Here is a 24,756-nt window from a genome sequence, read left to right on the forward strand (position 1 = left end):
TAATATGCATATTTGGTGTAGAAAACAGATATAAGTAAACATAATTTGCCTTTTGTAGTCAACTAATTGTTGAATTTCTATTGAATAGTTTTTAATAAAAAAAGAAAAACAGTAAGTAACTGCCATCCATACATTTCTAACCTTGATTTAATTGGCGAAATTGCCCAAGTGGGAGAGTTGAAATTCAGGGCCAATCACACCCCTGAGACACAATCTTGCTTCAGGGAATAGAGAAATTGCTTTGAGGAATTCCATGCTTCATCTCTAGCCTTCATCATGATAAAGAACTTATCATCACAGTAGTTCAAGGATTTTTACTCAGAAAAATAACAGATCTTTAATCAGGAAGCTTTAAATAGCATTTCTTTCATAACACAGGTATCAATAAATCTTCAAATATGCCAAAATGCTTTTCAAATGTTAGTTTTAGACCCTAAGTGATGTACAAATGCTATCTCTTATATTTTGCTTTTACAACAAAATTCAACCACAGGATAGAGAAGTTCTATTTCAGGTTATTAAAAAATGTTTCCATCACTGAGCACTTACGATGAATTTCATGCAGGATTACTCAAAAGTATTGTTTTGAGACGACAGTAAAATAAGAACACAGCTTTGCCTGGGCATCTTATGACCATCTTGTTCCCATGAATTTAAATTAATTTCTTTCAGCATCACAAAAGTATGATTGAGCATAGGCTTTAATGCTTATTGTTTAGCAAAGACACTCTGAGATAAGATGATCCTGGATGCATATATTTACAGTTTAAAACCTTGTCTTTGTCCTTTAAGACTCTCATGTCAGCAATGAAGATTGTTTTTTATTCCTTGGAAATAATGTTGAATGCCAATTAGATTGTGTGAAACTCTACCAGATGTATGTGAAATTTGACCAAATTTTGGGCCAAAAATAGAAAGAAAAGTTATTGCATTTTGATAATCTCTCTTTCTCCTTCAATCTAACTAATAAATTAGATTCAGTTTTCAAGGAATGTCAGGTTTGAGGGTAGTAACCTAAAAACTAATGTACAATTTAATTATCCATTCCTCAAATCATTGTCCATATTAGGAATTTTTAGCAGAATATATTTTATATCCTTGGAAAATACCTCCTTGAATTACTGCATTTTAAAACAAACTGAAAAGAAAAAGAACACTTCTGCTGTTATGCATTTGCTACATTTAACAATACATCAAACTTTCACCCATTACATCTTTCTCTAAAGACCCTCAAGAGACTTGTGCCCAGTAATGACCAGGCTGGCAAAGAGACTGAATTTCTATGTGATTGCATCAGTTTAAGAAGATACAATTTCATATTTCTCTTTCTCGTCATTTGTCACACTGGTTTCATAGCAAAAAACACAAAGAAATTTCTCCAAGTACTCCCACTCAAAAATCCCAAGAAAAATCCAAGCTCAAAACACATTATGACCAACAATTACCAAGCACATTTTCTTCTCATTTTCTATAATGCTGAATTCTCTCATCAACAAACATTAGATAATTCAGAAATTTATGCTCTGAGAAACTGCACAATTCCATGCAAGTAAGCAGTTCCCCTGTGTTTAATAGGGTTACTAATGTGTATTTGCAGATGTAGAATAAATAATAAAGGAACTTTCTTCCTCTTTATTCTACATCGAGGGTTTTAAAGGTACTCGGAATAAGATGAAACAGTTGACATCATATAGTAAGAGAAACTTCATGACTAAACCAGTTAAGTAGGTGAATAGAGATGAAACAATTTAAGTCAGTGGCAAGCAAGTAATGGTAAAATGACTGTGACCTCCAGGACACTTGATTACCACTGCTTAACTACTACAACCAATGCTCCTTCTTCTTTCTACTGAGCCAAATGGCGTGAGGGATCCTGGTTCAACTAAGAATTAGAAGTTCAAATTCTTACCAGGCATCTAACTTGGTGTTTGAAATCTACAGAAGGCTCTGGAAACAGCAGCTATGAAGAAAGATGCAAAACAATTCCCAATGCTCAAAAGTGAGAGGAAAAGCAGTCACTAGCTAAAATGGTTCAGGAATGGAGCAGGCAACTGTTCCAGCATCCCAGCTGGCTTATGAACTTCATTAGTTTGAATTTTGGCCTGTGACTTTCAAACTGATCTGAAATTCCCTGGGAATGCTCAAATCCATTTAACTATTTCAGAGCTACGTAAACGTGGTAATTATACAAATATAGCAAACAAGGTCCCCCAAAAGGGGCGTTGCCTCCTTTGTGTGCTCTTAATCAAAAGGTCAGGTTGGAGGCCTTAATTTACCTACCTGTTATCTCAAAAGTGATTGATAGCAGAGGTGCAGCACTAGCCTTCGACTTGCTCTGTGACTGACTTTCTGAAATAATAGGGAAACGCCACCATGAGTATATGAGAATGGAGTTCTTTAAAGCAGCCTAACCAAGACAGCATTTTCTACAACCAACAGTAAACTATCCTGAGATGAAGGCGTTTCCCCACAGCATAATCTGCTGGGTCCATCCTCAAATTACTCACTGTTTTCTATTCTGTGAGGGGAGAAAGAGGGAGCAAGAGCAGAGCAGCACCTCTTCTGAAAATCTGTCCCTAATTTGGAAAGAGCCCAGAGCTCCTTTATAAACTAAGACCCACTTCACCCCCAGTTAGAGCTCTTGAAAAAATGTCCTCATGTTTATGCATCCAAAGACTAGTTACATTTTAATCAGCTTTCAGGAGCCTGCAGAGATTACCTCCTGATGGGCTCCATGTATTCCTGTCACAGTCTGATAAGGGTAAATTTCACACACGCCTAATCTGGCGACACTTCACAGCCCGCCAAAATCCTAATCATCATTCTGAACAGTAAGCTGCCACTGGTTTTATTGTTACCTCTCCTTAGCTGGGAGGCTTTTGTAGTTCACACTACAGCAGAGGCATCTAAACTTTGTTCAGCAGAGGCGATTTACTAAAAGCCCTTGGGCAGAGCTGATTTGCATAAGACAAAGAGGCTTGAAAGCTTCTTCTTTAATAAATACAGATGTGGGGCTGCAGAGCTCACAAGTCACATCCTACTGATCTGAGTAGTCACGCTGAAATGGATGGTGGCATTATCATTCCCCACAAACTCTACCTCTACGGCAAGTTTGAGAGTACCTTTAAACCACAGCAGGAACCTCACTAGTCTGCTGTTTGGCCAGCCCTGGACAAAATGTGGCATTATATAGGATTTGCATATTAATGTTGTTTTTCCTGAAGTCTATGGCTGTACTTATTTATTTTTTTATTAATAATAATAAGATGCATTTGTATGAAATAGGTAGAGGATAAAATTTAATTAAAAAGCTAAATGCATTTAGCTTAATTCACTGATTTCTGATTCTATAGTGCTGCATTACTATATAGAAGTAGATGTAATATAAACTACTCAAGTATTATTCTGAAGCATGTAGATTACCAATGAATTAAAGATTTTGTGTTCTAAATTATTCTCTCTTTTTGAAGAAGCTGTAAGGGCTTTAACAGCAACAAGGAATAATCTCTTCTCTCTTTCAGTTAGATAAATAAACCCATGAAATCGCATTGGCTTCAGAACGACTTAAAAACTTGACCAAATCAAGGAAAAAAAAATCAATTCCCTGAGAATGAAATTTAATAATATTTTTACATTTTTCTATATTGTGCTTATATGCCAGAATTGATATATTCCATCTGCACATCAAACAGCACAAGTTCATCACCCAGATGAAGAACACACAAGAAATTTACAGTAGACGAAAAAACAAATCTAGGACTTCTGATCCACCTTTTCATGTTCTTTCTTATGGAAAGGTGTCCTGCACAGTATTTTTCAGTAGACAGTAAGAAACAGTAATTTGTAGGAATTTATATTTGGCATCTATATTTGCAGCATAAAGAATGAAACCTCTGCTACAATTAAGCATTTTCATCTGAATTAAAAAATAGCAGAAACTCACAAGGTAAGGAGGCACTCATGACAGAAGGCAATGGCTGTGAAAGAGCTCTGGAATGCTGATGTGGTCTGATTTCACACTCATTTAATTGCAATTGAATCAAATTTACCTTCTTTATCCTTGAGGGTATTTAAGTAGGAGAGGAGGTTTTCATTAGCTTGCACACAGTACACCTCCCTGGTCTGAACGCCACCTCCACACAGCGCAGTCTGATTTCCTCGCCTCTTGTCCTGCTGGCTCAGGAGAGGATCCACACGGCATTCCGTCCACTCTGTGGTGCGCCAGCCGTACCTGGATCAAATTTGGTTCATCAGGTCTTCAGAAAGCATGGAGCCATTTTACACAGTATTAAATCATACAAGCTGAAACACCTCAATAACCTCATTAATTTCATAAAAGGCATGAGCACCACAATTTCTTGTACATAAAGGTGCATTAAATCTCGCGTTTTTTGTGCATGGAAACCTTTTTTGCATTACTCAATTTTTTTAATCATTACTCTTTTAGGAGGATCTTTTCTGTTCAATTCCTGAAACATACTACACATATAAATATTTTATTTGAGGGAAGAAAAACTTGATATACAGAGACATATAGTCCATGTTCAGAAAAGTTAACTTTCAAGATTGTGACTGTCAACATTTGTTTAGAGCTTGAAAATTTATATAATCAAAATCCAAGATATGAAAGAGATGTGTATGCTGAGAAACATAAGGGCTAGAAAATGAGGGGAAAACCTCACCATAAGACCAACACTCCCCCCTCCCCCCCCCCCCCCCCCCCCAAAAAAAAAAAAAAAACAAACCCAAAAGCCTACTGTTATCTTTGGTAGGAGGCAAAAAAATTTCTTCTGGATATCAAGATGAAACTATAATTGTATTCTTTAAAATTACTACACAAAAACTTTTCAGTGAGTTATTTTTTCCCAGTAAAAGGAAGATTGTTCTGCAGTGAACTGAAGCATCCCTGCTGGGTACTGATGAGTGATGAGAAGCTGGAAGCTCCTAATCAGTGAATACACAGCAAAGAAGATCTTTGACTCACAGTAAAACCCCAGTCGGGATTATGAACTGCAAGAAAAAGAAACACCACAGAATTCCCTACCTAACAAGTACTTTAAGACTAAAAGCAAAGTGCTTCCTAAAGCAGCTGGAGATAAAGAACTATGATATTTCAACCCTTAAATGAAAAATATATACCACAATCAAAGATGCTTAACATCAAGTGACGTTTCTCCAGACCTTATTCTTAATCTGATAAAGAAAAAACACATTTGGGACTTTAATATTAATTTTGATTAGATAAGGTTTACAGCAATCTCTTGAATAGTAAAAATGCTCGCTGTCATTTCTCCTAAAATTTATTTACTGTCACTGTTAGCCTCTCCCACTTCCCATTTGGGGCCCAGTAATGCCTTTGTTGTGCTGAATACAAGACTCACTAAAACAACCTGATAGCTAACCAGAGGTTTGTCACCCCTTTCCTGTGTTCAACATTTGGTCCTCAAACAAACATGAAATTCAGAAAACAATGATTCTGGTAGAAATGTTATTTAGGGAAAAGATAGCTGAAAAATTAATACAATTAATTTATTTTCATCTTGCCTGAATCTGCCTATGTGTAAATACTGCCTTTTAAAAAATGAATGAAAAGCAAATATACTTATTATTATTCCTGTATTTAGAGAAGGAACTGCTTACGCTACAATGGGAGCTATTTGCAGTCTTTGGGCTTTCAAGAACACTGAATATACAAGTATAAAGAAAAGAGGTAAAAGTCCTACCTATTATTTCTTTAATAATGGTTTGGTTGATATTCCATTACCAGCCCTGTACACTTAATTGAAATTGTTCATTTTAGCAACAGAGAACTGAAATGAACCAACTTACGTAATGCAGGGTGCTACACCGTCTCCTTGAGAAACACACTGCTCTGCTTCTTCTAATTGTGGGCATTCGCTTTCACTGCCAACAGGGAGCTGCCTAATGGTCCGTGATCTTGTACGGTTCCCTTTAGGGGTTGTCATGTCAAAGCAGGTTTTGGAGCAGGGGGTCCATTCTGACCACTCTGACACCTGGCACTCCTTTGTGATCACACAGGACTGAAATGTGATGGGCAGCTTTTCCTGTTTGCAGAAGCTGTAATAAGAGAGCGTTACAGTTTTTAGCACACACATCCACAGACATTCATGAACTCCTACAGCAGAAGCAATGTCAATGGTTACATGAAAGTCAGTAAATATTTGTAAAGCTATTAAGTCTTACTCCACATCTATTTGATCCTGAAAAGTCGGCCAAAATGGCTTTTGGTGAAACCGACTCAAACCAGACAAATGAGATTTTCCATAGTAAAAAATTACTGCCATATCTGTGAATAAGAGTAAAACCTAAGTCTTCCTACATGTATAGAAGTACAACAGAGGAAATACAGACATTTTTCACTTCTTATCTTTTATTTCTAGGTATACTCTTTTTTTCTTTTGGAACTATATTCCAAGCAAAGGAGGATCAAAAACCAAAATGACTAAAGTTGCTTTTACAGAGAATAAAATACTCTATGTCATCTTCTCCTAATTTCCAGACTACAAGCAGTTTAAAAACACAATGGATAGCATACTGAATGCTTGGTCACTTCTAACATACTTTCTTAGTAGTAGGATAGTGCCACAGTGATGCCAGTGATGCAACAGGGAATGAACTCTAATCTAAAGGGAAATCTTCCCTGCTACCCCTAGTACTTATTTCCTGTTCCTTATGAAGGCATCATTTAATTTCCATTTTCTGTCTGATTGCTTCATTCAGGTATTATATAGGTTGTCAGCAAGATTTTCTCCCTCTAAATCACTCTTCATTTTAAATTTTATAATTTAAGTAAAAATATTTCTATTTTAAAGTTGGACTCACAATAGAAAAATGAGATATAGGGAAGGTATACTACAGCTAAATTGAACATAACTTTTATCTTCTTAATTAAAATTACAACATAGATTTTTTTTAATCATGTCTGGATTGGAAAAAAGTCTGGCTGCTGAAGCAGTTAAATGGACAGGAAAAATATTTACTCGTACTGCAAGTAGCACAATGAAATGCTCTGTTCAATACCAGTCAAAACTACACAACAAAGGCTTGCATTTTTTCCCTTTTAAAGAACACAAAATAACACAGAAAAATAAATATTTACAAGGATTTCACTGCTATACAAAATTTGGCCCTACCCATACAGCCAACATAATTTTGAACCTCTACTTAAAAAATTCTGTAATAGAACTAGGGGCACTGGATGAAACTGAGAGATTTAAAAACACAATAAATGAAAGCATGATATGCACTAGAAACAGACCAATTCTACATCTTGCTAGGAGAAGATCCTGGTTGTGGAGACTGTCAGCATGTCCAGAAAGAGTCTGACAAATCTGTGAGCCATCACCATTAACACATTTAATTTGAATATTGGAGAAATACACAATGAATGACTGCAAAAGACAGTCAGGTATCATATTTTTGGTCTTTAAATTGCATCTCCTTCTACCACTGGAGATAATAAGGTGGCTACATAGCTGGGCTTGACAGACTATAGGAGAAACTGAGAAAACTCAGTAGGAGTTTTCTAATGTTCTTATTATGTCAAAAGTAGTGGTGATGGGGAAACCCTAACACATAATAGTCAACTTTTATCCTGCTTTAGGACAAAAACTACATCCTGTTTGTGGAGAAAAACAGTCAGAGTTTTTGAGAAACTTGTTCTTTAATAATGGGCTTTTTCACCCACATGTAGCCCCATCTAGCACAGGACTACTGCAGTGCCAAAATCTATAGAACAGTTTCTGTACCTTTGACAAAACATATAGACCCATTGATCCCCCAAAGACACATTTTAATTGCTGGAGGAAAGATACATTCCTTATGGTTTCTAACATGGGTAGTATTTGCAAATTGTTCTGTAGAACAGATGAAATATCCTCTCATCCAATGTGACATCTCTGAGGGCAGAGTAAACCAACCTCTTCACATGCACTGTGACTGGGGCTGAGTTTAATTACAGATGCATGTTGCCAGGGAACATACACAAAATTTCTACCACAAAGTAGCTTTGGTGAGAAGGTAAGAGGTGAACTAATGATGCGTAACAGTCCATGGGCTTCGCATCTGTTTCAAAACTTATCTGGGAGAAGTGCTACATGAGAAAGGTTAATGTTTGTTACTAATTATTTCCATATGTGGGCATGAAGATCCAAACAGAATTGTACTGCTTTACTAACTCCGTTGTTTATTTATAATCCTTAACAAAAATAAAACCATAGAATTAAAGGATGCCTCACTATGCCTCACTTCAAATACTTGTAAATTAAAATAATTCAAAATTAAATAAACAAGGATGTTCTTAAGCTCTTGTAACCAGAACATAAATATCACTAGGGAGATACGAAAGAGGTAAAGTTAGTTATCTATTTATTTCCTTACTTGCTTATTAAAACCATGCACCACTTGCACTTGTCTACTATATAAACACCAACCAGAAACTGATACTGTAAGTCACCACTACACAACCTCTTTTCTGTTATGCATATTGTCATATTATCTTATGAGAGGGCATAGATAATTAAAATTAGAAAAAGAAGAGTTGCACAAGCAAATTAGCTGTTGTTTGTTCTTTTAACATTTGGTTTTCCTTGAGCAAGTTAAAGAAACACTCAGTGAGAGCTAACTGGACATGGCCACTATCAAGAGTTTTCCTTTATACTGCAGGCAGCAGAAGAATATGTGTTGTACTCTAACCAAGTAAGGAAGGGAAAAATCACACACTTTATTTTACCAGAAGAAACAAGTAGACTAATTCTAAATCAAAACCTGGAAATGTGTTTGTTAAACAAAATAGTTTCTCTGTGTTTGGTACCTAATGCTACAGATTTGATCTCCACAAATAACTAAAAGCAAAACTTAATTTCATGTAAAGTTCTCTCTCCACTTTTTGATGGATTTATGTGTCTTGTTTGGACATGCAGACTTGGGGTGAATCTTCCCACAAGGATAAAAGGCAAATGGGCAAGTAATACAACAGAAAATAAATAAAAAAACTGAAATTAACATTTATTTCATAATATCACCCAACTCACTAGAAGTTCTGCACCAAGCATCTCCGTGCCCGTGACTGTCTAAGTACACATTATATGCAAAGTTAACCATTCAAGAAGCACAGGGAGGACACAAGTAAGTCCTCCCTATCAATCCATACAGTTGTGTCCAGATAATTGCTTGGAAAGCTCAAAGAAAAGCATGAGTTACATAAAAATGCTGTCAGAAGTCAACAGAGCAGACTGGATACAAGAAGCAGCAGCATACGGATAGCATGTAAAGTCTGCAGCATCTTGCTCTCAATCCAGTGAATATATTCAAAGGACAATGCCCCAAGTTTTTTGGCAGGGAAGAAGGAATTGTACAAATTGAACCAAGGCTGTGGTCTGAGAAAGTACCATTTTGGACAACAGATATAGTGAGGAAATGAAGCTTAAGGTATAAAAGCATTTAAATGACAGGACAGAAAGAGAAAGCAATCCCAGACAAAACAAAACATCACAGGGGATGAATGGTCCCTATTGCTATTAAGTCAACTATAAACCTATTCTTGACCTTAAAGACATAGATTAGACAAAAGAAGTAAAGAAAAAGGCAATGCTGGTTCAAAGCACAGCCTACAGAACATAATTACTGTTCAACCTCTTCTGAAGACGTGCTCAAGAATTTGTGTCTACTCATGTTCCTCAAGAATTTGTCTCTACTCACGTCCCGCTGCTTCATTTGTGCTTCTACAGCAATAAATAAAACCTAAATGTCACTTAAGAATTAAAGATAGGGATTTCAAAGTAATTGATGGGTTAATTAAGGCTAAAGACATGGGGAGAACAAAGGTTGACACATAAGCCTGGAGCAAATTACACCACAATATCTGTGTACAAATGAGCAAGTTCTACAGTTGAAAGAACTCTCTTCAGTCAAATACTTGCTTTAAAAGATGTGAAAAAAATTAGACTAGTCAAGCGAAAAAAAAAATTCTTTATGAGGTATCCTAAAGATCTATTAGAGAATGAAAAATACTTATAACTCTTTAAAAAAATCAGGAAAACTTGATTTAATATGCCAGTGACCTGTAGGAGTGTTTATAATCTCAGTCTCAAAAGTTGCCTTTAAAGTTGTGTTGAAAAGTCATGGAAGAGACCATTGGAATTTACTACTCTATAAATTCAACTGGACAAGAAATGGGATTTTCTGATAATTTTTTGCAATAGCTAAAGCTGTGCATACTGCATTCATGAAGCCAAATGCCTGGTAATGCATGACATTAGGACTGTTGTCTAAATTCATGTAAGATTAATACAAAAAATAAATAAGTTTTAAACTAGGCAGCAGGACTCTGGTGCATGAGCATACTCCATATATAACTTGTACAACTAGGAGATTTTCTGCTTTTGCTGGTGTCTCCCCCATATCAGACTGGACTAGTAATTAAATGAAGAATTAATGAGAAAATATGAAGAGCAGCATCAGAATGGCTGGGAGGTTCTAACTATTAACTAACTAATAATCTGTGCAGTCGGAAATGTGCCTTGGCAGTAGCAAACAGAGGGCAAAAATGGAAAGACAGCAAGTACTCAGTGACACTATCCCAAGACACGCTCTGGTTTTCCAGCAAACGATAGCTTACAGACCTCTGGAACACAAGTGAATCTTTCCCCTGAAGAGTTTATAGTGTTCACCTCCATGAACTAATATAAATGCATCCTAAAACTAGAAAAGATTTTGGCATGTACATCACCTTGGAAACAATGCATTACACACCTATTTTACTGACCAGTAACTGTAGTTATTTTTCCATTAAAAGTGCTCCATTAATTTCATTTTCTGAATTCAGGCCTTGCACAACATTACTATACTATACATTACATTACTATATCTTGACAATCCGTAAGTCAATAGAAATAGGAATCACAAACACAAAGTATTAAGAAGACATTGTAGTGAAGTTCGATTTTGTGCTTTTCCTGATACAAGGCTTTTCTGCTCAAATGTAATGGAGCAACAATGTAAGGTTTGCAATTTAAAGCTAAAATCGAACAGTGAAGAACATGTCCTTTACAATAAATTCAATTAATTCACTCAGTACTGATATTTAACAAGAACTCTTATTTATTATTTTTGACTATAATGTAAAGTAATGGAGCCCAACTGGCAAGGTTAATGCAAGCTAAATAGTCTTTTCAATAACTTTTGTCTGCATTATTTTGCCTCTATTCCTTCACCATTATCAACTCTCAACTTTGGTTTTCCCATTATCCACGTTAAGCTTTTATTTTCATTAATGAAATTTGCACAGTTGCTATTCCTTCATTCTCCCAGATTTCTGACAAGATTTGCTTTTTCTCTAGCTGATTTTCCATTTGATTACATACAGATTTCCATTATTCTGAGATTAATAACATGGCTACTGTTCAGGAGATTGATGCCAACATAAACTCTTGGAGTCAGGAGGAACAAAATTCCTTTGACTGAAAAGGACTTAAATAATTTTTTTCATTTTTTTAAATTGAAAACTGTGATTTTTTTAATCCCGTTTGACTCTTTGATGTAGTAGTGGATTATATCCATGAAGCCTTGGCTCCTGTCACTCCAGATTTCTTTGTAGCTGTACATACAGATCTGCCCAGTTGCTCCAGAGTTGGCATGACTGACCTACGCTCACCACTGGTGTGGAAAGCAGACAGCCCTACATCAGAGAGTTCAGCACAGCTGGCATTATTAAGAGACACTCAACACACATCCCTATTGTCAGACACCACACAAAACCTAGGGAAAAATGACATTCTTCCTCCTCTTGACTGTCTCGAGATAAGATACCACATGCCCATCAAGATCAGGAAGAGCTGTGAAGTCAGAACCTGTTCTATCTTCCCACCTTTTGGGAAGAAACTTTATTACCCTTTTTGCAATTCTGCTTGCGTTCTCCAAAGCAAAACCACAACAACATAATCCAAGTATGTTTTGAACAAACAAGACTGACTGAATGAATGAATTAAAAACTTCAGAGGGCTGAAGAACATGCAGTCAAAAACTAGGGTATCTGTATCAGAAGAAACACATTCTGAATATCATAAGAGGAGGTTCAGCAGTTCAGCAGAAAAAGGTGTCTGCTTCTGAAGGTTTCAGATCAAAGGACAATCAACATTCTAAGGAATTCCAAAACATTTTTAGAAGATTTTTAAAAAACTTCATCTAAATAAAAAGGAAGAAGAGCAAGGACTACCTGGAATATTAAAAAAGAAAAAAAAGCCTACAGCAGGCTCCCTCAGACAGACTAAATTAACCATTTCCTAGCTGCAAAGTCCCTCTTATCATTAGACATCTCCCACAATCAGCTACATCATCACAAACCATGAGATTTTCTCTTGAATTCTTGATCTCATGAAATACTACTTCATTCAATACCGTTAGAAAATGGTTTCCAACCTTTACCACCAGCCACAAGATGAGAACTGCTGACATACAAGCCCATTTCACCAAACAAACTTGTCTGCAGAAAGTCTTGGAACAATAAATAATTACTTACAGAATGCCAAAACTACATGTTAGTTCAGCACTTGAAAACCGAATTTACACACATACACAAATACACAGAAGCAGGCTTGTAAAAGGCCGTGATTTTTGACTGAAAGGCAAATTAGAACTAGATGAATCTTTTGTGAAAGAGTCAGAAAGCAAATTTGTGTTTGAAAATAGTGATTGTAAATCACACTACAACAAGTCACAAGTCTGGGCAGTATCCTTGCAAGACAACCTACAGGCATGCATGAACATTGTCCCAACTCCCAAAGAACCCTCAAGGCAAAAAAGCAGGAGCTGAGTACTAGCATATTTTACTTTTCCCAGTGGAGAGAATATCAGAAGTTTGCTTAAAATTTTCTTAAATCTCAGTAAATTGCTACAAGACTAGAGGCTATAAGGAACAGTTTCCAAAGACCACATCTGCTGCTCATAACTATAACCTTACAGTGAAGCAAGAAGTAAAATCTGTTCCACACCACTCATTAGCATCACATCCTAGAAAAGATCAGGCTTAAACTGCTGGGAAATCTGATGACCCATGGGCAGACCCACAGCCTAGATGCTATACCCTTAAGAGAACTGCCTGACAGAAATAATCTGGTTAGGTCAGAAGGTCAAATCGACTTCTGAAATATAAGGACCCATATGTGTAATTTTCTACTGCAACTTTGAATGATCACGCTCATGGGCAGGAAGCCTGAGAGAACACAGCAGTATTTATGTTGAATATTAATCCTTTGTGTTATCTGGAATTAAATACAGATCTTAATATTGCATGTAGATTGTCTTCTCTTTGTTCTTTATATGACCACCATGGAACCTTAAGGGATACTCAGTATGAGTAAGAGGGATTTTGGAGTTACAGGTACAAGAATCAAGCACAATGTCCCGATGTGCTGCAGAAAGCTATTTGTTTTCCATGCAGTGCTGTCCTCAGAGTTCATACAGCTTGTTGGATGCATTAACCTCGGAAGTAAAATAATCAAATTAACTCTATGCCATTCTTGGACCACAGGTATAGCTGGATTTTGAAAGAGACTGTGATAAGTATTTGGCCTAAAGAAAAAAAGTGTATTTTCTCATAAATAAAAGAAATTTAAAAAAAATATTGTATTTAATGTGCAGGCACTAGACAACAGGAATAATAATAGAGTGATTTAAATCCAGAGCTTGGATAACCCCTGTAAGCTACTCTGAAGATACAAAACATCATTTGCAAAGTCCAGTCATCCATGAGAGGTTCAGTTTGTGTTTGGAAAAAACTTGTTTCTTTAAGGAAGTCCGTGAAAATACAGGGCCTGTAATTTTTTCTTAGTAGAAAATGACATAGTCCTCATTCATTTTCCATACAGCTGCACTGATTAATATTGGTCATCTTGTACATTGTTCTGAGAAACTGTTAGTACCTCCCAGTATAATGGGCTATTATAATCACACAAACAATGACTTCACTTCTATTTATTTACAATTCCAATACTGTCCCCCTAAGTATTTTTTCACAAGACTACTTTCCCATGATGCTTTCACAAGTTTAACTAATTCTGCCAAACAATTCTGAAATAAAACTCTCAGGCTTTCTATACTACAGAAGAGAGAGATTACAATCCAACTACTGTATCAAGAGAAAATGCATCGGCCAATATGGGCAAAGCAACAAGGGGTGCCACTATACCCAAACAAGTGTCAACAGCATCTGCTGTGGGGCTGTTGCCGACACCATGAGTGTCTGAGTAGACAAGAAAGCAAAAGCGTTCAGTGAGAGTGCTATCTTTCACAGTCCAGTGATACAGTGACATCTCATGCTACAGATAATTTTAAAATTGGCAGAGCAGGTTATTTGGCAAGAATTTACAGAGATGACTTATTAAAGCTTTATGGAAGAATTTCCCTTTTCAGTGGAAATTTTCATTACACAGCATTAATGAGAATTCCTTTTGACCTGAAATATCACCTTTAAATAACAGATTCACAGGGTCATCTGCAAAGAAAAAAATAAACAAAATGCCAAACTTTATGAATAAAAATATGCAATATTAATGTTAAAATATAAAGAAATATATTAATAAAATTATATTAATACTCTTGTGTTTCAGGCATTCGTTTTGATTCGGTCCCTGTACTGATGCTTAGATTTGGCAGTATCACTGGCTCCATCACATTGTCCAGCATTTGAAAAAATGGTCAGTATTAAGAGGTGAACCACACATTTTATTTCCAGTGGGACTGCTGAAAGGTAGGCACTGAAATAGCCAACTCTGTTGTTCTGGGGAGTTTTGACTTCTGTGCGTAAGGCCTGTGCATTTCCACCTTGAGGGACAATATGTTCCAGGAGAATACTCATTTCACCTGCTCCCACACCATAACTTTATTAAGCTGATTGAGAAAACAAGGACATATTCTAAGTCCCAGATTGTGCTTAGCAGTTTCCTAAAAAAAAAAAAAACAAGACCAAACCACAAAAGTTAAAAAGTAATACATTCTAGTTTGTTCCCTATGGGACTCTTTACAAATGATGATATAATTCCGATATAGAAAATCCAAAATTTAGAAAAATACTCCTTGATTAACATTTATTTATTTTGTCCCACTGAGGTCAATTAATATTCACTGGCAATGACCCAGAAAATATGCATAAAAGTACAGTGCAAGAGAATCTTCATTAAAGATCTCAGTGCCTAATTCAATTTACCACTGTGCAACATAATCTCTTACTAGACTGAGGCTGAAAATTCCTCACTGCATTCATTCAAGGAAATCATTTATTCATTCATAGGATTTATTGCCACAAGAGATTATCAGAACATGGAGAACAACCCTCATTACATTATAGCCCATTATATTTTGCTAAGGAAGACAATTACATGTATTTGGATAAAACTATGTACAACAAAGGCACCCAATCTTGGTGCTTTGCACAGAAATATATGAATGTCATATATCTAGATGACAGAACAACTGTTCACTGTATGAAAGGAGTTAAAATATGGTGTGGAAAAAGGAATTGTTCATTGCTGTTTCAATTATTCAGCACAGTGTGTATATTTCCATCTTAAATCTAGATTTGGGCATGGTACGTCAAACGTGTAGCAATACTGACAAGACACTGTCAAAACAGCAGACTCTGTAAGATGATGGAGCAGGTACTTTGAATAGAAAGGAACATCCATTGAATAATATTATGCATATCCACAGAAATTACTGTCTCTACCAAAATCTCATTAAAAAAACTACAGGATGCTTCTACTTTAAAATTTGTGGAAATTCTAAAGGCGCAGTGGAAAATGACAGGAAAGCAGCATGTTTGCATCTTGTTTCTCTAATAATAGTTCGCATTTTTATTATCCCAATGCACCTGAAAAATTAATCCTGTAGTTTTTCATTATCAAGAGGTTTTTCATCCAAGGTTACTTTCTTCTTCCCTCTTCTCAATTTGTTACCAGAATGTGCTCTAAATAATTACAAAATAATGAATCAAGACAACTGTATATAGTTCATTATCCAAATTTGTGATATTTACAGGTGCTCTGTAAGTGAACCACTTACAGCTTTGAAATCCTCACAGTATGGTGAGCTTGGAGGCTTCCTCTGAAAACAGCAGTAGAGCTGCCTTGGCAGTAGCATAAAAAGCAAGGGCAGACATACATGCTCTCATGTGGTCCTCAGGGACAAACGAAAGGTTGCTTATGCTCCTTCATCTCCACAACCCATCCTCTCTGCATTGCTATTTCCCTCACCTTTCTGCAGCCCACCTCCTTGGAGCTACTGCACCCTAACCACTGCACCACCACCTTCACACACATCCCCCTTTCTGCCTGTTGCCCCATGGAGGGGCTCAGAGAAGTACAGAAAAATCTCTTAAGGTTTTTTTCTAATGTATCTAGGGATACATTTACAGGGTCTAACAAACTGTGCTGCTGTATTGTATGCCTGAATCCTTTTTCTGTTTGCTGACAGCATAGTCCTCTGGGTGACTTGTCTGCTTTCAAATCAATGGCATAAATAAAGCAACAGGCTTATGACGGTTTGGCTTGGTGTTTTATTTTCCTCCTTCACACAGCTTATAATTTATAGGAGTGAAAGTCCATAAAGTGAATGCAGACATTTGTTTTATGATTTGGAATTGGAGCATTGGGTTAAAAGGTTTCAGGACCTGGAAAGAAAAACAAAGCTAAAATGCCATTCTAGAAGAGGAGATTCTCTCTCCTTGTTTTTCCTAACAATATCTTGAGTAATCGCTCATCAGTCTAAACACTCAATTGGCCATTCCCAAATTCTTTAGTTTCTGGCTATTCAGCTTAAGACCAGTGGCCAGTAGTATCATGACTCTGCTTTAAGCAGATACACGTCTTTGTGAAGATGAAAAATGAAGCATTACATATGCCCAAAATCAGCAAGACAATTCAATAATTTTGGTCCTACTTTCATCTCTCATGTCTCAACTACAGTACTGGAATAAATAAAAGCTCAGACTCTCCCAAACTTGAAATTTAGTAAAGCGCTGCAATGACATCATTATGAAAACTTCCAAAAGAGTTAAATTTGTTACAAGTCGAGGATATAGTTTTATAGATATTTAATGAATGCACAGAATCAGTGAGAAAGATGAAAATAATTAAAATATAATTACTTTCTCAGATTAGTAGAAGTGAAAGAAATCAAAAATGATCATATGATCAAATGAATTGAGGCTAAAACAATCTACTAAACAGTTGGTTGGCATGTCTTAAATTCTGGATTCTTTTCTGCCCCTTCATTTTGTTCCATGATTGTAATTGCATATGGTTGTATTCTAATGAAGAAATAAAAGCTCTGAATATTTATAATAGTCATAAATATTTATAAAATAATATTAATTATATTTATAAAATGCTACTGTGTTTTCTTGAATTCTCACTTCTTTCAGGTCGTTAATAATGTTCATCTTCACATATAGGTCTCTTCCACAGTGGTGCTGCCAAGAAAATATTAACCAGTTATGGGGACTGCAACCAGAGCTGGTGGGGATGATTTCCTTCATGGTCTCCTCCATTCTTCTCCCCATTCAGAGACGTTTTGGTCCCAGAATAAACAAGATAACAAGCCATGTCCAAATGATGTAGAAAAGGAAAGGAAATAGTGCAGAAATTTCCAGGATTTTTTTTTTTTAAGAGGCAGTTACATCCTTGAAGAACTGCTTTAACTACAGTCCCCTTTCCAGTCATATGAGTTAAGTGACTCCTAGCAGTGACAGGCTGTCCCCACACTTAAGGACCAGCTGCTTCAGGGGAACATGATGTGCTTTGTTACTGGGTTTCAAAATCCTTGCTGAAGTGCAGAAACACACAGGTCAAGAATATACTCTAGTTCTGTTCCGTGTTCTTACAGTTAAAAATGTCTATGCTCAAGTCCTTCCAAATTTCCCAATCTAGTGGGGTCCCAAGAAAGTATTTCAGGAAAAAGGTTGTATGAATTTAAAAAAAAAAAAAAAAAAAAAAAAAAAAAAAAAAAAAAAGCTTAGACTTCCACAATTTATACAAACCAGCCAAACAGTTTTGCTAAACTTTACCACAAAAATCTTCTCAGGAAGAAAATTATGGCAAAATGTCTGAGACAGAGTAGCAACAGAGTCTATATTACAACAGAAGATTATAGGCTTACCATGAGGCATAATCATCACAACTTGCAATAGGACAAACATTTGCAACACAAAATTGGCTTCTACATACATTTTATGTTTCTCTACATTGCCAGTTTGCTCTCTAACAGTTCTCCTTGGTAAACCCCAATTTCATCAAAGAGGCTACATTTCAGACAATCAGGTATTGTCCTCTATATTAACAGTCCAGATTTTGTTAGCTATCCAGAGAAGTCAATTTATAAGCCACTTTTAATTACAGAATTTCGTTTTTCTTTCAACATTTCTACTTTTCAAATACCTTCAGTGCACATGAATTTCAGACTGAGAGGAATGTAAAGCAAACACAGGCTGTGTAACACATACGCTATTGCAGAACGAGCAATACAAAATCCAATAGTTCATCCTTCACGGGAGACTATCTATTGTTCACTCAGCAATAAAGTGTATAAATTAAACTTTGATTTTCTTGTTTCACTTCTCTTTACCATGCCTGGTGTGCTGATATGTCAAGAGAATTTTGCCTTTTTGAAGTTTTTGTGACAGCCTTACAGAACCATTTTCTCTGTAGCACTCTTCTGAAAGTTGTTCTTTTTTAAAACCCTTTTTATAATATATCAATTTTGCTATCTCTGCAGAAAATATTACTTGCCTGAGGGTTTTTACTCTTCTTTCAGTCATGCTGCCAGGGGGCTGATTGTTTCTGATTGCTAAAGTCAAAATTCACTGAAAATGAATGATTTAAGCTGAAGAGCATTTCACATGAGAACGGCAGGTTTTCCAGTCACCTTACTTGTCTATATTATTTAGTAACACAGTTACTATGTGATGGAGATTAGAAAATCATTTGAGCTGGCTGCATTGACACCCTGGGCAGAAAAATAATTCTATTGTTCAGATTCTGGAATGGCAGTCACAGAATAAAGCATTTGATTGCTTAGTGAAGGGTGCAGCATAAATGATACAAATGGATATACAGGTGACATACATTGGTCTCTAAAAGCTATGTTATCAGTACCAGAATTTCCCACATGAGTAATTTCACCAAATTTTTTGTTTGTATTATGCAACCAGAAAAGAAAATTCTATATTAAAATTAATGTGAAGACTAATTGAAATCCTTTGTGCAATTTAAACACAAGAGCTTATCTATTAGACATAAAAATGCCCACTGCATAATTTGTATAATTTTTACATCATTGAAAAATTGATACTACATTGTATTATCTGTTGTTTCACTGCCTCAGGCAAGAGGGTTTCATTCACTTCCCTGCACCAGTCTGAGATTGCACAGGACACTGAGGTATCTGAACTTAAGACAGTGCATGTGATCTCGGTGAATTCAAGAATGAGTGTAAAGATGAATAGAAAAGTATGCCACTGACTTCCAACTATACTTTTTACTTTCTTTTACCATTTATCAGAGCTTTGCCATGACTGTGTTATTCCTCTCGTTTTTTTTTACTCAATAATTTTCTTAACCTTTCAAAAACTTAGGGTCTTTCAAAAAAAGTGCCTGGCTGCTACATGATAGCAACTGATGTTATTCCTTGTATTTAAAGGATAATGATGTTCCTGGGCTAGGCACAGTTTGGACTGCATGATGGGAGGCTAGAAAAGGAAGGAGTAAAGACAAATTTGTTCTGTACCAACAATGAGATTGTGCTGCAGCCAACATCTGGGACTGCCTAAGCTGCAGATTTTGAGATTTCTTCTGAAGACCTTGATCCAAGTGTGGATCAAAATCTTAAAAAACTGAAGAAAACCAACCTTAGAAGAGACTGTAAAAAGACTCTCTGCAGTCAGCCCCTCTTCCCTAATCAAGACCTTTTCCAGGTGTGTCATCACTGACACATGCATTTTTCTAGCCTTTTCTTAAAAACCTTTGAGGATGCAGGTACCATGCATGACCCAGACAATTTTCTCGAGTCTCACTATTCCCAGTATTGAGAACCTAGCCTCATTCACCACTGCTGTGATTTGTCCACTATTGCTTTTCCAATACATTCATAATATAGAGAGAGAATAGATTGTTCCATTCTTCCTGGTGATGGGTTGTTACATATTCACAGGCATTTCATTCACATTTTCACTCATATGTTCCTCCTTCAACTAAAAAACCCAAGCCTTTCAGTTCTTCCCTAAAGCCAGGGAATTTATCATTCTCCTATTTCACTGCTGGATCATCTCTTGAAAGGAATTATACTAAAAAAATGCTTTCCACATTTGAAAAAAACAATATTATTTGGTTTGTAATGGAAAAGATGGAAGTGATTCCATGTTCTGTGACAGAATGTTTAACTGGCACAACAAAAACTCTAAAGTAAAATACCTTGAAAAAAGTTCCTAACACTAACATAGCAGCAATGACTGTCAGCCTCATTCAGCAAGATACCCTAGTCATTTCACAGTTGAAGTAAATTGATTAATCAGGCATTGAACTAGAGGGCAGGAAATAGAATCAAATCAAAGAAAGGAAGACTAGACTGAAAGAAGATTTTTGAGTTGAATAAAACCATTCTGGGGGATAGGAAACAAATACATGAGCTAGCAAGAGAATGCCAGATAAAACAAATCAAAGATAATAGTTTTAGAAATGTGTCCAGAAGCCTGTGGAAATGATTATCAAAACATCAGTGATTGACAGAACTCTTGAAAAGTAAAATAACAAATCAAGATATAAAAATACGTATCAGAAAAAACCCAGAGCAGACATCATAAAGGTGCTGATGACAAAGAAAAAGAAGAGGTACATGGAATAAACAAAGAGGTTTTACAGTCTCCCTTTCAGAAATTTTGCCACAGGAATCAAGAAGGACAAACAATATTTTATGTTCATCTATTTAAAAAATATACTGGAATAAGTAGCAGCTGCTTTCTCATGCATCCTTCTCTCTTGTTGTATATTTTTACTCTAAGTCTGACTCAATCCAGTTTCCTGTTAGTCTTTGTGCCCAGAGCCTTACAAGAAGTAACATCAGCTATATCAAAAAGGCATAACTTGTTAGAGAGCAAACACCTGCCTGAATCCACAGAAACAGAGCAGATATCTGACATATATCTTCAAGCATTTGGGGAAAGCTATTAAAGCAAACAGAGGCCAGGGACGAGCACAGCTTAACAGTGCACATGTATGTGATGCTTAGCGTGATCACCAGCACAATTTGCATGTTTTGCGTCACAGAAAACCCTTGAGCTTGATGATGAATGTTCAAGTGGAAATACCGTTTTGAGATTTGGGCTTATGTAAAAGAATCCACTCATGCATGTTTTAGTGTAAATAGATAAAAATTAAAGTATGCAAACATAAATGGTGATTACCTCAGAGCAGCAGTTTTCCCATTTCTGTGAGTACACGTGACCTGCCTTGTTTGGTATCCAATTTGTATGTCCCAGTATTTGTTCTCCTGTCTATTCTGTCTGTTACGATTCCTCTTTTTCTTAATCAATTCACGAGCCTCAGGATCTCGAACTGCCTTTTCTCTGTCCTTTTCCTTGTCTTTGTTCTTCCCTCGTTTCCTTGCTTGTCTTATCTGTCTTGAATGGGGCACGGAGCACGCGCTCCATGGTCCCACATTCAGGCTGTACAGGCTTTCTTCCACAGCGCAGGGGCTGGACTGGCAGATCTGGAATTCGGTGAGGTTGGGGCAGGCCGACCCCCCAAACTGTGGCGGAGCCACCACGTGCCGGGTGCGGTGTTGGAGCCCATTGCCACAGGTCTTGGAGCACTCAGACCAGGGCGAGAACTCGGCCACGATGCAGTCCTGCCGGCACGGGATGAGGCACGCCTGCTCCTGCCGTGGCTTTGGCTCAAAGTACTCGCAGATCACGTCGTCAGCTGGAACCCCATTGGCCTTCTGTACACAGGTAATGTCCCTGGTCTGGATGCCTTCCTCCCCTCTGAGGCACTCCAGGGGCTTCTCGTGGCTGCGGGAGAGGACAGGCCGGCACTGGTTCCAGGCGCCGATCTGCCAGTCGTACAGCTCCTTGTGCCAGTCGCAGACTCGGAAACAGCTCTGCTGGTTGTCCGGCCGCTCCGGCTGCTTGCAGTTGGTGGGCAGCGTGGTCCAGCCCTCCACGTGGGCACACCACACCGCTCGCGTCTGGATGCCTCCTGGACCGCATTCATCTCCCATGCATCTCCCCCACGGACCTGGAAAACAAGAGAAGATGCTAACATTGCACACTTAGGTTATTTCTCTGCCATACTGAACAGGCAAGTTCACAGTATTTCCTCTAGGTCTAAGAATCTCATCCTTGGAGAAACCTCAACTTTGAAACTACAAGCATGGGATTGCCTTCATCTATTGTATGTATCTGTAATTTTTATAATACATTTCAGAAACATTTCACTTTTTGTTTCAGACAAACTGAATATTTAATACTGAATAATTCCTGGACATACACATGAATTAATCACATCAGAGAACTATAAACTAAGCAATCACATTCACAACTTAGTTTTTGCTGCCAAGGTATGAGCCAAACTTCTTCCCTTGAAGGCATGAATTGGATCTCTCTCATCCAATTTAATAACCTTTCCTGGACTCTTTAATTTTTTTCTTCACATTTCTACTACACTACACTTTATATCTTGATGCTAATTTATATTGCGTTCTCTTCCTTCCATATTGCATACAAAAATGAGAACAATTACACAATACATTTTGAAAAACAGTGGTGATTTCAAGTAGGCCAACTCCAGTCTTTCCTTTATTACAAAAAAAAAAAAAATTAAAATCCAGTTTAAAAACATTCATTCCACACAATCTATTTTTATAGAATAGAATAAGCTCTTGAAGACAGACATACCAGCTGGTAATTCTCCAAATAACAGAAGCCATTGAATCACAGAATCATAGAATACTGGGTTGGAAGGGACCTCAAAGATCATCTGGTTCAAACTTTCTTGGCAAAAGAACAGCTTAGACAAGACAGCTCAGCACCCTGTATGACTGTATCTTAACAGTGTTCAATGTTGAGGAATCTGTCACTTTCCTTGGTAGATTATTCCAACTTCTGATTACAGAACAAAGTTTCTTCTAGTGTTCAATCAGAATGTCCCCAGGAATAAGTTACACCTAGGAGTAACTTGTTCCTACCATTTTCTTAAATCTCCAAGGTCTGTGGTAAATATTTGACATGCAAAATGTTGTTATAATAAATGTCAACAAAAAAATTAAAGACTATATCCTTGGAAGATGATAAAGTTGCTTTTCTATTAGTAAAACCTGTAACATTCACCCAGTTCAATGCATAAAAAACACAAGTCAGAGGTTAAAAAATCCTATATTTTTCAGTTTTTTTAAGATCTCCCCTCATACACACTGTATGAGCAATTCAGAAAAAAACCTCTGCAATTATTTATCAAAGAGAACCTGTCTATCTGCAGGCATTTGATCACATTGAGGACATTTTCTCTGACTAAGGAGAGCTCCATCCTATGAAGAAATTGGGGCCAAGCCACACAATCCTCATTCACCTGAATGACCCCAGTACAAGACTATTCCTGTGAGTAAAGCTGTTGAAGAAGCCAGGCTGAGCCCTTGCTATTTTCAAAGCAGGTTAGCAGCATAATTTTGGTACTGCACAGGAATAAGTGAAATGAACTATGGCAGATACAAATTATTTACAACATCTTCTTACTGAATGACTAGAAGGAATGTGTGGCCACATCTTATTACTGATTCTCATGAGCTTTAAAACTCTCACTGGCTTCCATACAATTTCCATCTGTTCATCCAACATTAACTTCAGTACCAGTTTGGGAATGGGCTGATGATAGCTGTACATTTAGCCTCTGCTCTTCATTGTCACTTTTTAAAGTGAACACTGTGGCTGAACAGTTCACCTGTACTTCTAAAGCCCTGAGAATGGACATTATCTGGCTGAGAATAGCAACACCAGCTGGCAGATTCAGCCCCATGGAAACTTATTTTTTTTGCAAATTAAGTTCGCATTATAGTTCTGTCTAGGTATCCAGAAAAATTAATGTATATTAAATACAAACACATTTAAATTTCCATTTCAGCAAGACTGTGCTACTTTATCTCTAACCAGCCTTCCACAAATGACATAATAATTGTTGTATTTAATTTGAATGTATTTACACTGAGTTGAGAGATACCATTTCTCCAAAACACCATTTGAACATCTGCCATTTTTTGAAAAGTAAAGACCACAGAAAAGCTTCAACTAGAGCAGAGATACAAAAAGTAATCATGATCGAAATAAAGATAAATTGTTCACCTTGCAAACTACAAATTTCTGCCTTACCATGTCACTAAATGTTGTCTATGGTTTGTCTGCCCAATGAAGAAATCCCTCTTTTTAGATCACGTCGTTACTGTGCCCCAGATGAAAATTTTGCCCACTTGGGATTTTATCACATTTGAATTTATCAATAATAAAGAAAAATCATATTATACCTAAAAAAAGTGCTTGTCCTTAAAGTATCTCCAACCCAATTCTAAACCAGGTTTACACTACTTTAAATTATAAAAATCTCAGCCTTGATGCAATAAATGCTGCCTTTGGAAATGTAAATATGAACAAAAACTTTGTTATGTGGCTCTGCTAACTGGGCAAAAATTTAGATTATAAATATG

At 36.7% G+C, this 24,756-nt stretch overlaps 1 protein-coding gene across 1 annotated transcript in view; it reads right to left on the reverse strand.

The window, feature by feature from the left end:
* The window catches only part of THSD7A (thrombospondin type 1 domain containing 7A), a 198,610-nt gene that overhangs the window by 103,009 nt on the left and 70,845 nt on the right, over positions 1-24,756 (reverse strand). Inside the window, exons 2-5 of the mRNA XM_066318148.1 lie at positions 21,470-22,301; positions 5,830-6,078; positions 4,050-4,231; positions 2,281-2,349 (exon numbers count right to left, since the gene is read on the reverse strand). Coding sequence (XP_066174245.1) covers positions 2,281-2,349; positions 4,050-4,231; positions 5,830-6,078; positions 21,470-22,301 — 1,332 coding nt within the window. The remainder of the gene's footprint in view (positions 1-2,280; positions 2,350-4,049; positions 4,232-5,829; positions 6,079-21,469; positions 22,302-24,756) is intronic.

Source organism: Sylvia atricapilla, chromosome 1, assembly GCF_009819655.1.
Source record: "Sylvia atricapilla isolate bSylAtr1 chromosome 1, bSylAtr1.pri, whole genome shotgun sequence".
NCBI lineage: Eukaryota > Metazoa > Chordata > Aves > Passeriformes > Sylviidae > Sylvia > Sylvia atricapilla.